At 36.1% G+C, this 15,460-nt stretch overlaps 1 protein-coding gene across 2 annotated transcripts in view; it reads right to left on the bottom strand.

The window, feature by feature from the left end:
- RELN (reelin) overlaps window positions 1–15,460 on the bottom strand; it is a gene marked incomplete at its 3' end in the record, with an annotated part of 380,746 nt that overhangs the window by 218,291 nt on the left and 146,995 nt on the right. For both annotated transcript variants that reach the window (XM_084897797.1, XM_084897796.1), the window contains exons 5-6: window positions 4,126–4,158; window positions 1,371–1,449 (exon numbers count right to left, since the gene is read on the bottom strand). In XM_084897797.1, coding sequence (XP_084753923.1) covers window positions 1,371–1,449; window positions 4,126–4,158 — 112 coding nt within the window. The remainder of the gene's footprint in view (window positions 1–1,370; window positions 1,450–4,125; window positions 4,159–15,460) is intronic.

Here is a 15,460-nt window from a genome sequence, read left to right as displayed (position 1 = left end):
AAAGCTGTGCTTAGAAAGTTTTTGGTGTTTGATGTTGTTGTTGATAGTGTTTTTTTTGTATTTTATTAATAAAGAGTTTCAATTTATTTTTAAAAATTTATATTTAGGTCATGTTCATAGGAAGATGAAATTTTGCTGAAAATTATTTCTTTAAATTACATATAAATTATGAGACTGTCTAGTCTGATTCTGTTTATATATTTACACTTTATAGATCTATACTCCCTTCTAGAAAAGACATAAAAAGTTCCTCTTCCTAGTGTTTAAGCAGCAACACTATATGTCATCTGCTACTCTCAGGTCAAGGGCCTCTTCTTGCAAGAGAAGTTTTTATTGTTTCCTTTACTAAACTATAAATTACCTGACAGAAAAAAAATATACATGCTTTTAATTTACTGTATAAATAAGATAGTTATTGCTTAGTATCTGTTCAACAGAAACAGAAATAGGTATCATATGGTAACATTTGAAGATATAATAAAATGGTTATTCTCTTCCTAGTCTTGAGTGTTGCTTGGATTTTGGTTGTAGCTTGAAAGTTTACATTAGATCTTCTACTTTATCTTGAACTCGTAATTATGTATACAAAATATTGAGCATCACAGAAAATCCACATTCAGATATTTTCTTAAATTGTGCAGACTGATTGTAGCACTGGATGGACAGGCCAGTTTATCCAAAGTCAGCAAAGATACAATTGCCCATAAATTCATGCATCCATGTATGTATTTAATGTTTCTTTAAAAAAAATAAATTTAATGTTTTCCATCTCCACTTATCTCCTTTATACCCTCTTCCACCTCCATTCCCATCCCCCATCTCCCATTCCCGCCCCCCACACCCCTGACCTCCCGCAATCATCACATTGTTGTCTGTGCCCATGTCAACAAATTTTTAACAAATGAGTTTTGGTTCATTATATGTTTGCCCTCAAAATACTCATGAAATCATACCTAAATAGCCTTTGAAGAAGTGATTGGAGTATAATAATGAGTTGACCCAATGGCTTAGAAGTTATTTGGAAGTGTGATTCAAATCATGTCACTTCATTTCCGTTCTTTTGCTTATATAAATGCAATAATTAGACCATTAAAACTCAATGTTTTCTGTGTATACAACTGAAAAAAACATCTAACCACACCCATGGCTTTGAGGGATACCTAGATTCAGTTCTTAAGTCAGAAATAGACATATGTAGTCTACATTAAGCCCAGGTCCCTAGTTAAACAATTCTTACTGATATCTTAGCATTAAAGAAAAATTTATTTGTATGTAACTGCTTCAAGGGAACATCAGCATCATTTCCTTTTTGCATTAAAAAACAACAACAAACAAAAAAAAACCAAGTGAGGCATATTCCTGTAACTTACCATATATTTGGATTCAATTCCAGTTGGTGGTAGGAATCAAAGTCATCTCGTAGGATAATACTGTCGCTATGTATTTCAGCTAAAAGGAAAAAAAAGTATTTAGAAAAAAGTATACTAAACAATAGATTTGGCTACACAAAAGGCTCAATGTGCTGCATTTATGAGAAATAATAGTTTGACCTTAAGATGAATTTTAAATGAGCAGTTGATTACATTTGCTTTGCTAAGGGAAAAGGGTAAAGGTTGTGTTGTTTAGAAACATAGAAATCTGGAAACTAGAGCCCCCAAAGAGAAACCCTACCGAAGTGTCATTAGACTGGAAAGGCAGGAAGACCAAGGTCAGCACCAACCAATAAGGAGAGGTCACACAAGACTTGCCTCTCATAGCTCCACACTCCCAAAGAGATTCTGTTTCCAACTCACTTTAAAGTGTAGAAAGAAACAGGACACTCTATTCGTTGTCAGCTAGCATTGCTGGAATTTACTAACCCGTTTCCTCTTCTCTTCCCTATAACCCTCCTGCTTTCTCTCCTTTCCTATATTCACTCTTTTTTATTTATTTATTTATTTAATGTGTTTAAAGTTAACTTCTTTCCCCCTCAGCTCTGCACAGGAGAAATAATCTACACAAATAAGTAGAAGTCCCCAATAAAGTCATGTTAGAAGTCAGAAGGAATGCCAGGGAACCACTAGTAATTTTCAATATATTATCACTACACTTGAGATTACGTTAAACACCCATTTTAAATATAATCCAGAAAATCTTTGGGCATGTTAAGAACAAAGGATGTTTTCATAGCAATAGAGTATGTGATATTTGCATTGAATAGAGGGTGGGTGAGTAAAAACAATTTCATGGCCAGCTACAATGTCAGTCAGCTCATTTTTAAGGTTGTATGAGAAATGATAATTATTTCTACTCAAGGTGAAAAAAAATAAATTTTGTGCTTAAAAACTCTCCTATTGATTCCCATGGTTTTGCTTGGGAAGTTTGTTTCAACTAACATAAATTCTCTGAGCCTGTATAATTATGTTTGAACTAGTTTACATATGCTTTATGGAAAAATAATGAACAAAAAATAACCTCCCAATTCCCCCGACCCCCCAAAAAAACATGACATTTACCTTTTTTTATTTTGCTCACTGAGTAATTAAATTCAGCTCCAAATATTGGGAAGCATACTTCTAAATTCTCTTTGGTGATAGCACCACGTATAGCCATCCTCACCCTCTTTATAGCAGGTCTGCCAGCAGGAAATCACATAACAAAGGCTGGGAAACCAGTGAATCAGCATGTATTGTGAAAAATGGCTTTTCAGACTCAAAGCCTTGGGCACTATAACAGGGAGAATAGGGGTTTACACGGGAGAGAACACTGTGATGTGTTCTGTGCATGGGAGTGACTTAACGATTCCTCTGAACAATTAGACACAGTGCCCGATATGCCTACAGGATACAGCTCTCTCCAATACCCAGCGTGGCGGAGACTAGAGACTCAGCCTGGCCACTGTGAGTCACCAGCCTATCTCTGCGGCCAGAAGGCATGCTTCTAAGTGCTTGTTTGTCTGCCAGAGAAGAGATGCCCCAAGCTGTAGCATCACATAAAAGTAGAGCTTCTCAAGGCAGATCTTCCAAAGAGAAAAATAAATTAATTGGGCTTCCAGATTGAAAGGAAAAGCCCAAGAGACAAATCACTGACTCATCTGTAAGTCCCACAGTGAGAGACACCTGAAAAGGCTGAGGCCAGTCAGGATGGCTTCTTTTCATTCTTATTAAGTAGCCTAGTGTAGGGCATTGCTTTTAAAACAGGTCTTCACTAAAAAAAAAAAAAAAAAAAAAAAAAAAAAAAAAAAGAGAGAGAAAGAGAGAGAAAGAGAGAGGGAGAAAAAAAAATTTAACTCTTAAAGTTGTTTCATAGAGCATTTTTACAAAGGCATGGGTAAGCCTCTATGGTTGTTTATATAGTTATTGGTTTCCAATACTGTTATGTTGTTGACTAGATGCTTTACAAACATGAATTCAATCCATCCTCATAGCAACCCTAGGAGATAGGTACTATTATTACTTCCATTTTACAAATGTGGAAACTGAGGCACAGAGGGGTTTACGTAACTTGCTTGATGTCCCATGGATAGGAAGTGGTTAAGGTGAGACTAGCCAGTGTGGTTCCAACATTTGTACTCTTAATCACCACACAACCCTGAACTGTTTGGGAACTGTGGCCCACTCAGTGCCTGGCACAGTGAAAAGATCATGAGAAAAACGAGGGGTGATAAACGTAATAGGATGCCATTAAACAAAGCACATAGTTATTGCAATAGTCTCATTTCAGTTTCTGAAGAAATGACCAATTTAGTTCTTTTTGTTACAATGTAGTGCTAATTTGAGCAGACATCTCAAATCTGAAGTGAGATGAATTCCTCCATACTCATAGCTCCTTACCCATCACTTCTATGGTCTGCTTACGGTGGATAGGAGCACTAGGGAAAATTCAGCAGTAGAATATTCTGTCAAATGGTCACACTCAACAGGATCCTAAGGATGAATGGACTAACAGGTTTAAAAGTCCTTCCATTAGCCCTCAGCTGGATAGCACGATCATCCTTGGTGAGTTCCTGTGTTCAAGCACAATCTGGACCTGACTCTGATTTCACTGAATGATCAGCAAATCAGAGAGTGCAGAGAGCTTCTTCTGTCCACAAAGCCAGAGGAGTGGGGCAAGTGGGTTAGTGACACTGGGGCCTTAAACACTTACCTAGGTGTAGTTGCATAGTGGCTTCCGTTGGAGCTGAAATAAGAGAGCAAAGGGGAAAGATGATGGATTAGCAACAAACACAAAATCCAGTATTAAACAATCACAAAACTTAGGTCATAGAAAAATAAAATGGCTAGAAGCTTTTTTAAAAAAGCTTTTTTTAAAATGCCAATGAACATCCTAAAATAAGATATCTGACTATTTAGTTATATTTATAAGTAATACATTACTCTTAAAGCAAAGAATAGAACCCATTATACACAGGACACATTTATGATTCAAGTATAGTCAGGTATCCAATGAAACACTCAATAAAATAAATGATGTGATACTTCCTGAATATGCCGAAAACCTTTTTTGAGCAGGCATTATATGCCAGGGGCTCTTCTGGGTGCTTGGGAAATAGAGGAGAAAGTAGCACCACCCTTGCCCTCTATCAGCTGACCATCTGGTAGGCAGCTACAGCAGAGTGTACGTGCCATGGCAGAGTACTCAGAGAGTGCAGGGGTGAGATGAGGGACAGGAGAATTCTAGGATGAGAGAAGAGGGCTGTTACAAGAAGTCTTACAGAAAAGATGACTTCTGTGCTGAGTTGAAGGACTAGTAGGAGTAAGATAGATGGGGATAGGGAGGGGAGAGGATCTTCTTTCTGCAGTGGCAGTGGAATGGCACAGAAAAGTAAGAGAAAATGGCCTTCTGGGAGAACCACAAGCTCAGCATGACTGGATGAAGATGTAAGAGGAGGGAACAGAAGGGGTGGCGTTGAGAAGATTGAGAAGACAAGACCATGACACTGAATGCTAAGGAATTTGGATTTCACCACAAGAGCATGATGATCTGAACATTTATGAGCAAAGGAGTGGGTGTTCAAAAATGCATTTTTAAGAAAGGACACTCGGACAGGAGTTTCAAAATAAGGAACACTGCCCAATTAATATGTTGGTAACATTTTTTTTCCCCTCAAAAGAGTTTCAAATCTATGCGGAAATACTGTCAATTCACTATCTAAAAATTAGAACTCATGACATAGATATTTTTAAAGCTTTCACATCAGTTGAAGAATTTCAGCTGATATGAAAATATTTTTTTTCTATTGTGATGGCCAGTGCTTCAGTGATATTAGATGAAAAATCCAGATATAACAGCATTTTAAAACTAGAAACTGATGTTTGTTAAATTGCTTCAAACCAATATATGAAACACATTGAAAATTCCTGTGCTGTTTGTTAAAAACGACTCTATGGAGAGTGCCATGAATACAGTTGTTAGCATACATCTATCACATATGTGCAAATGCTCTGAATTATTAACAGTTTATGGAAGTGTTCAAATAAAAAAAAAAGAAAAAATGTAATGGTTTTGTGTTTTGTGTCAGTGCTTATATTGGTGAAGACATAGATGACTTTTACAAAGATTCACTAATGGTTAGCTTTAATTTAGGATTTCTGGGAAACAAAAAGAATAATTGTCAATTATCTAATAATCAATGACAAAAATATGGCACAATGATGTATGTTCCCTTAATATCATACTATATATAAGTGAGCTAAATTTGAAACTTCAAGGAAAACAAGTTTATTTGCAAAGTATTTACAAAAGAGAATTCATGTTAAAAGTGAAACCTCTAAAATACAAATAAATAATGGTTTCATACATTTTCCTAACATGAATCAATATGACGATTTCCTAACAATAATCAATATGCAGCATCTTTTAGATTGTCTGCAAAAATGCCAACAAAAATTGAAGACTGTCTTATTGATGCTGATAATTTTGTAGTTTCTTTTCAGATTATGCAATATTCCCATGAATCCCATGGTAATAATACGAGGTTGACACAAGAGTAAATAAATTTACTTGGACAGGTATAGTTTTGAAACTGATAAGTTTTTGTAACAAAGTGAAACCAGGTCTTCAAAATAAAATGAATAAATTTTGTCAAGGTGCTGGTAGATATTGAAGGAAAATAATTTTTGATATTTGATTCAGTTATTGGAATACTTGAATATGAATATGTAGTATTCAACTGTAAAGTTTATGAAATCTTAAAAACAGAATATGTATTCCAATACTTAAAATGTGCTCTAAGTGTAAAATACATACCAGATTTGAGATACTTGGTACAAAAAAAATATAAAGTAAATCAATAATCTTTATTAACTATATTATACTGAAATGTGTAGTATTTTATATATTCTGTGTTAAGTAAAATACATTATTAAACAAATATATTTCTTTTTGCTTTTGACATGTGGCTACTAGAATATTTTTATTTTAAATTATACCTCTGTTGTTAAACTTCTGTTGGATGGATAGAGTTGAACAAGAGCTAGGAGGGAGATCTGTACTGGCTATCAATTAGGGAATCATTATCACACAGGGAAGGGAAGAGTGGAGTCAGGGAAGAAGACTGAGTCACTCAGAGAGATTGTGGGGTATTAAAAAGAAGTGAAATGACGATGTAGATGCGCATTTAAGGAACTGATAGAAGAAGAGATGCTATCAAAGGAGTCTGAGAAAGAGGGCATTTCATTATGGAAATAAGGAAAAGAGAGAGTTTTAAGAGGGAATAGGGTTGAAGGAGAAACCAAAATAATCCTAATAAAGCTGATATCTATTGAGAACACCTCCTAGTTAACAGTCACTGTATTAAGCAGAGTCTGTAAATGAACCCAGAGTATTTGGCCTCAGAGGCCACACTCTTAACTAATGGGCCGAATGCTCTTTCAAGAAAATTCACTAAGAAGACAAAAAATGAGGTTTTGTAGTGCCCAGCAAAGGAATAGTACCAACATTTTTTGTTTGTTTGTTTGTTTTGGTATTATGATAGATTACCTGGCCAGTGTTGCTCTATGGTTGAGCATTGACCCATGCACCAAGAGATCACTAGTTTGATTCCAAGTCAGGGCACATGCACAGGCTTGATCCCCAGTAGGAGGCATGAAGGAGGCAGCTGGTCCATGTTTCTCTCTTATGGATGTTTCTTTATCTCTCTCACCTTCTCCCTTCCTCTCTCTCTAAAATCAATGAAAAAAAAGTTTGTTTGTATATATATATATATATATATATATATATATATATATATATATATATATATACACACACACACCATAGAATCAGAATCTCTGTGAGTGGAGGCTCAAATTTGTATTTTTAAAAACCTCCTCTGGGAGATCTGAGCAGCTGGGCAGCAGGAGTTGTGCTGTGGCCAGGAAGCCCAGGTTCACCAAGCCATTAGGCCACCACAGCCCTCAGGCACCCAGCACGCACCAGGCCCCCTGCCACAATGCCCAAAGGAAGGTCATATCTGGCAGCTGAGAAGGAGCCCAAGAGAAGGTTGGCCAGGTTGTCGGCCAAACCTGCTCCTGAAAAAGTGGAAATGGAGCCAAAAAAGGTGGCAGGAAAGAATAAATATGCAGACAAAAAAGTGCAAACGAAAGGGAAAGGGGGAGCAAAGGGGAAGCAGGCCAAAGAGGCTGTCCAGGAACCTACAGAAGATCTACTTGTGGAAAATTCAGAAACTGAAAACGAGGAGAGTCCAACCTCAGATGAAGCGGGAGAAAAAGAAGCAAAGTCTGGTTAATGTCGTGTACCATGTCTTACCAGTGGTTCCTGTCTCCCTTCTTGTATAAACCAAAGGAATATTTTTATCAACTATTTGGTAAATGCAAGTTTTTTAATAGCTTTAAAATATTTTTAAGAAGGAGGGAATTTCTACTTCATCCCATTTTTTAAAGTGTAAAAGGTTGTTGTTGTTTTAATAGGTGAAATTTTTGCTGGTGGTTTATTTTTTGGTACAACCAGAAAATATTGGGATATTGAATACGGGAGACTTTGATTGTCTTGGGTGTCAGCTTAACAATCCATAGACAGGGGTAGTTTTTATATCCTACTAGAGGTTCCTTGCAGGAAGACTCCTGCAATAGGGCTTCCTGCTGCGGTCTTCGCTGCCCTACCTGCTTCCCTTCCTTCTCAGCAGCCCCGTTTGCTTGCTTCTCCGCAGCTTCACTCGCTTCTGCAGCGCTTTGCTTCTTTCTACACTGTCTTCAGTCTTTGCTCTGGCCTGGATATGCAAATTAACTGCCATCTTAGTTGAGTTAATTTGAATACTTGCCCTGATTGGCTGGTGGGTGTGGCTTGTGAGTGTAGCGAAGGTACTGTCAATTTGCATGTTTCTCTTTTACTAGAGAGGATAATACAAAGTATACTAAATGGCAATTTGGAGTCAGTTGTGTGTTTGCTATGTCTTGAACATTTTAAATTACTTCTATTCACATATTTTTGGTAGAATTGTTTCCTAAAGGAAACCACTGCTTGATCTTGGTTCTCCCTGTCAAAATTTTGTGCATCTGTAACATCTTTGGTATGGTAGTCCAGTTTTCCTAGTGAAAACTGTGCTGTGAAAGATTGAAAATTTGATTATGTAGTATATATGACATTAAATTGTGAATTAGAGGGACTTTGATGTAACAGCATATCAACATTTGAAGATACTGGTATTTGAAGATATTTCCTTTACTCTAATAAGGAAAGTTAGCCTGGAAAGTCACTGGAATAACTGTTTAGAAAAAAAACACAACTACATGACTTTATATTTTTGGTACATATATTAAGAATTGTGTACAAATTGAAATGTCTGTGTACTGATCCTCAAAACAAACAACCAAATCTCAATTACAAAAGAGAGAGAAAAAAAAACCTCCTCTGATGATTTTAAGAAAAAACCAAATTTTAAAACCTTTGGTTTTAATCATATAACCCACCCCTTATTTTAGAGCATGCAGAACTGTTCTCAGTATTAAGTACTATATGTCTTTTCTCTGAAGAAGAAATAAATTCCTCAAAAGAAAAAAATATGTCACACAAGATACCAGGCTAAGGTGGTACTAGATTCTCAATATATACTGAATGAAATTGAAAGCTTCCTTCTTAGTGATCATATATTTTATGATATTTTGGAAAATAAATAATTATAGATCCAAACCTTTGAAACATGTCAAAATATACTCAAAACTTTATCAAATGATCCTTTGGTATAAGTAGTCTGGGTAGTTTAAACATCTAGTAAGTGACCACCTGGATTTAATTGAACCAAAAAAAACCTAAATAATATTTTAAATCACTAGTTAGACAAATTCAATTCAATATATATATATTTTCTTTTTCTGTTAACCTTCACCCGAAGATATTTTTCCACTGATTTTTAGGGAGAATGGAAGGGATGGAGGAGGGGGAGAGACAGAGAGAGAAAGAAACATCTATGTGAGAGAAACATCAATTGGTTGCCTCCCACATGCACCCCTACTAAGGATGGGGAACCTGCAACCAAGTACTTCCCCTTGACTGGGAATCAAACCTGGGACCCCTTTGTCTATGAGCCAATGCTTTAACCACTAATTGAAACTGGCCAGCACTCAATTCAATATTTTCAACAAAAATACCCACTGTCTGATATAACTAAACATTATTTCTGCAAAAAAAAGGGAACATACTTAGTACACATTAAATTTGTAAAAGGAAATATACAAATTTTTTTGAAAAATATTTACACATGCCTGGTTCAAAATCTAGTCAAGTAGTAGGCCTGGGACACTTATGTCAATCATCTTTCACTAAATGACTGTATCAGTGTAGTTTTATGCAGTAAAACAAAACTTTCTAAGCTTGTAGGAAGTTCATCTTTTTCACATTTATCAGGGTAATATATCACAGAATTAGAATAAATAGCCCGAAGAAGTATAATATAGTTCAACATCATTTATTACATTCCCATTAGGATAGTACCAGCTTTGCCTCATATTACCAACATGGATGAATTACTAAATTCCTGAATTATGTAAATTTGGAAGAAAGGCCTTTTCCTTTATTAAATATAAAATGTACACATCAGAGAGGTCCTAATTTGTCAACCTTCCAAGTAATACCCACTGGTATCCTCCAAGTATACATTTTCTGCTCCTTTGTCATTGAACTAGTTCTGACTCATCTTTCCAGATTGCTTGAATGTTTTTATCTCAACTTTTGTTGGTCTGTTGCTGATTCTATGACTCTTTAAGGCGTTCTCCCACCCCACCACCCACCTAGGTCCAACTTCCCAGCTCCTTTGAAACGGAAATTGCATAAATCAACTCTAGTTAGCACTTAAAGTTGCCAAGTGGCCTTGAGAAGTTTGGTTCTGGGAAGGAGGGCACAAAAATGTTCTTAAAGAAGTAGGCTTTGGCTTTGAAGAAAATAGGATGGACACACCTTTAAAAGAAGTCTAAAAGGCATTCTTGCTTTCTTCTAGGTGTCTCTTCATTGTGATAAAAAAAAAAAAAAACCAGGTCAGATGGCTGACCATGGTTATACATGGGAGGATGTACTGTGGGTAGGGGCCCTGCCAGTTGTCCGAGGAGACTGAGTTGGAGAGAGAGAAAGAGATAGCCTGGAGTGGTCCTCTATCCAGAGGGATCACTGTGGGAGAATCTTCATTAAATGGTCCTTATTTAGCTTCACTGATAAGACCCGTAAGACTATACATAGAGGTTGGACAGAACTTTACGCTATGAGGAACTTACTTTTCCCCTAACACAGAATTGTTAACAAATTTGGATATTCCTAGATTTACAAAAATTAATAAATGTATAAGATACACTATGGGGGAAAATCATCCTGAGAAGAATACCAGAGATCACTTTGGTTTATACAAACACCTGATTACTTAGTAAATCATTTATCTTACCATAAATGTTGAGGCAATTTAGCTTACCATGAAGTTCCTACCACTAAGCTGTAAACTCTTATAAGCAGTACAATGGTTAGCAGCCATACTGTCAATGGTGTTTTTAAATTAAAGTACAATGATCATGATATATCATATCCTGCAGTTGGATTTCATGGACCGCTCCAAGGAGATCCCTGAACACTGGCAATGCATAAATAAATCCAACATATAATTCTGAAGATCTACTAATTTGTCATTTATCCTAGGCAAGATGACAACATCACTATCTGTGTTAACAGAACACGTGAAGGGTAAATGACTGTATTTCAATGAACTCTAGATTGTACTCAAAATATAATAAGCACACATCTCTGTAATCTTCCCTCACAAACAATGTTATTGAGATTCACAGAAACCATGTCCTTTTTAAAGCTTGATCAGGTTCAAGTAACTTGACTGAATTGGAAATTGAACTTAATTGTATCTTGATAACTTGAGTAGTATGCCAAATATCAACAAAAGGAATCAACTTAGAACTACAGTTGAAATATGAAATGCTAACCAGGCCAGTTAAAATGAAGATTCTACTTTAAGAAAGTAAGAGCAAGCAACAGAATATAGGAATCATGATAGAACCTCAATACAGCTGCCATATTTTTTAAAATCCTGTTTCCAGCAAAGGATTATTAATGAAGACCTGGCATATTTTGACGTGTTTTTAGTTGAAAAAGCCAAATAGCTTTAAAACTTAGTTATTATCATTCAAATTCTCCAGAATACAAAGCTCTAGGTCAATACTGAAGTGCTTCAGTGATATTCTAGATGTTTGCATAACCAAACATTTTCCTAGATGCTAATGAACTATTAATTTTTAATATCTGAAGATTAGGTATGTAGTTTTACTAAAATTTTATGGAATATGTAAAGAGAACAGGAATTGGTTTTTTAAGTTGATAAGCTAATATATTTGAAAAATAAAAGAAATCTGAATCACTGTTTTTATAAGATACTTCAAAATTTGTTTAAAAAAAAATATATCCCTTGTAGAGCTTCCTTTTTATTCAGCTCTACTATTCTTGCAATTACTAAATTCCATGAGATATCATAAGAAAAAGACTGGAACTGCTTTGACTGAATACAAGAAATCCATACTAATGTAGATTTGATAAAGACAAGTATGCAGAAGTAGTGAAGGTGAATGATTACTGTGTGAAACAATTGTAAGGAGATCCAATTCACATGAAGACGAGCAATTCACATCACAAGTCTAAGTAGGCCTAACATGAAAATAAATAGATTCAGTAGCAACATTTTCTAAGAAAAACAAGCTTCTTAGTCTCTTTAAACAAGGATAGTACTGACTTGTCTAAAATAACAATAGAAAAAGAATGTGCTGACACTTGAACAAATGGGAAAAAGCACTTAGCCCATGTATGTTAACACACGTGTGTTGGTCCTGGTTCTAGAGTCATAAGAGTTGCAGGTCCCTTTAAAGGACTATCTTTATTTGGAGGGGTGGGGAGTTTGAGGTATTTTTTTAGTAGCTCATTATCTTCCAGTCAGTGTGAGTTAATCTGATCACCATTATATGAAAACTAGAGGCCCGATGCACAAAAATATGTGCAAGGGGTTCAGGCCTCACAGCACCAGCATGGTCCGAAAGTTGTCTGGAAAGACATTCGGAAGGACATCCAGAAGGTCGTTCAGCTATCCGGTCTAATTAGCATATTATACTTTTATTATTATAGATAACTACTTACCAATCCATTTCCAAACTTTTAAACCTGACTAATGTTAAATATCTACCATTGTTTGGCATCAGAGTTACTCAGTGAACATTACCTTTCATTCACTAATTATATTTTCTCTAGCATCTAGAGCAAGCATGTCAAACTCAAAGGCTAATTAATACAGGTCAAATAAATAAGGTTTTTAGTTTATATGGGCTGAAAAAAACAAAAGCTAAAATTTTCATAGAAACATAGATTTATTTTGATAGAGACATGCTGAATACAAAGGGCTGAAATAAATGAGTAATTAACATAAAATAATAGAACATTTTAATAAAAATTAATATTTTTTTCTTGAACATTAACTTACTAGACACTGAATAACTGCACAAATTAAAAGCATAAGGCAAATAAATCTATTTTTCTTGTTCTTCAAAAGCTAAATATTTCCTGTTGCATACACCAAACAAGTCAGTATAAGCCTAATGACTTGGCAATCAGTTGCTAAAATATTCGCTGCTAGCATTAGTGGAGAGAAATGGTGTGCCTGTGCTTAAGGCGCATAAGGGAAATGAATGCAAAATGATTATAGTAATCAGTCATTAGAGAACAGTATAGTTCATTATTAATAACTAGAGGCCCAGTGCATGAAATTCATGCAAGGGGGTTGGGGGTACCCTCAGCCCAGCCTGCATCCTCTCCAATCCGGGACCCCTTGGGGGATATCTGACTGCTGGTTTAGACCCAAATTGGGGGATTGGGCCTAAACTGGCAGTTGAACATCCCTCTCACAATCTTGGACTACTGGCTTCTAATTACTCACCTGCCTGTTTGCCTGGTCACCCCTTACTGCCCCCCCTGCCAGCCTAATCACTCCCAACTGCACTCCTCTGCTGGCCTTGTCACCCCCAAGTACTCCCCTGCTGGCCTGGTTGCCCCTCACAGCTGCCCCACCAGCCTTGTTCAGTCGCTTGGTTATCCCTCACTAACTGCCCTGCTGGCCTGGTCATAGGCAGCCATCTTGTGAGGGTGTGAGGGTCAATTTGTATATTACCACTTTATTATATAGGATTATGTATAACAGGATATTGTAAAAATTAAGTTACAAAATTTTTATTAAAACGTTTCTTACATACTATTATATTGGCTGGGCTGCAAATATATTCATTGTGGGCCTCATGTGGCCCGCGGCTACAAGTTAGACATACTTGATCTAGAGCATCTCACAGGCTATATGTAGTTAATAATTTGTATGACATTGGCAAGAAAACGCTAGCTGAAGTCTGCAGATATAAATTAAAAATCTGAAAGTTTTGGTAAATTGAAATAGGAAGCAAACACTTACAATTCCATAATAGCTTCTGATTTCATTTGAATCCTAGAGCTCACAGTTGTGCTTTTCTTAATCACTTTATAATAGGCTAGAGGCCCGATGCAGAAATTCGTGCAAGAGTAGGCCTTCGCAGCCCCGGCTGCCTCAGCCCTCCCAGCCCTGGTTGCCTCGGTCCTTGCAGCCCCAGCTGCTTCAGCCCTGCAGCCCTGGCTTCGTCTGGAAGGTCATCCGGACAGTCATTCTGCTGTTCAGCCATTTGGTCAATTTACATATTACACTTTTATTATTATAGTTTAAATCTTTGGGTGTTTTTTAGTAAATATCATAAACATGGATTATTATATGGTTTCTCAATATTAAATTCTTCCTATCATCAATTCAATTTGTCCAAGAGTCAAATTACATACTATCAATAAAAATAAAGAAAAAAACTTCATTTTTGCCCAAACTGGTTTGGCTAACTGTATAGAGTGTCTGCCTGTGGACTGAAAGGTCCCAGGATAGATTCCGGTCAAGGGCATGTACCTTGGTTGCGGGCACATCCCCAATGGGAGGTGAGCAGGAGGCGGCTAATTGATGTTTCTCTCTCATTGATGTTTCTGACCCTATATCCCTCTCTCTTCCTCTCTGTAGAAATCAATAAAATATTTTTTTTAAAAGAAAAACTTCATTTTAGAAAAAGCATTTCTGTGTTTATGGTCTTTCAGAAGTTGAGCTCACTAGCATCTCATGAGATCACATTATCTTTATTTTTTAAATTGAATTTATTGGGAACACACTGGTTCACAAAACCATACATGTTTCAAGTGTTCAACTTAAAGCATAATCTGCTCACTGTATCACAGAAATACAAAGGATTATAAGAAAATACTATGAACAACCATATTCCAACAAATTGGACAATCTGGCCAAAATGGATACATTCCTAGAAACATACAATCTTCCAAAACTGTATTGAAAAATCTGAATAGATCAATTGCAACTAATGAAATCGAAGTAGTAATCAAAAACTGCCAGCAAACAAAATTCCTGGACTGAATGGCTTCACAGGCAAATTTTAGCAAACATTCAAAGGATCACCACCTATCTCCTCAAACTAATCAAAACAATTCAAGTGGAAGGAAGACTTCCAAGCTCATTTTACGAGGCCAGCATTATCCTAATTCCAAAACCAGATAAAGACACTACAAAGAAAGAAAATCGTAGGCCAATAATCCTGATGAACATAGATGCTAAAATCTTCAATAAAATATTAACAAACCTGATCCAGAGAAACAGTAAAAAGATTATATATATGATCAAATAGGAATTTATTCTGGCATGCAAGGTTGGTACAATATTCAGAAATCAATACATGTGATACACCAGATAAACAAAACGAAGGATAAAAATCACATGATCATATCAATAGATGCATAAAAAGCATGTGATAAAATCCAGCATCCATTTATGATAAAAACTCTCAGCAAAGTGGGAATAGAGGAATCATACCTCAATCTAATAAAGGCCAAATATAACAAACCTACAACCAACATAATACTCAGTGGGCAAAAACTAAGTGTTGTTCCT

The sequence above is a fragment of the Pipistrellus hanaki genome, assembly GCF_964339955.1.
Source record: "Pipistrellus hanaki genome assembly, chromosome: 10".
In the NCBI taxonomy this organism is placed as follows: Eukaryota; Metazoa; Chordata; class Mammalia; order Chiroptera; family Vespertilionidae; genus Pipistrellus; species Pipistrellus hanaki.
Note: the sequence above shows the minus strand (reverse complement) of the source record. Positions and strands in the feature narration are given on the sequence as shown.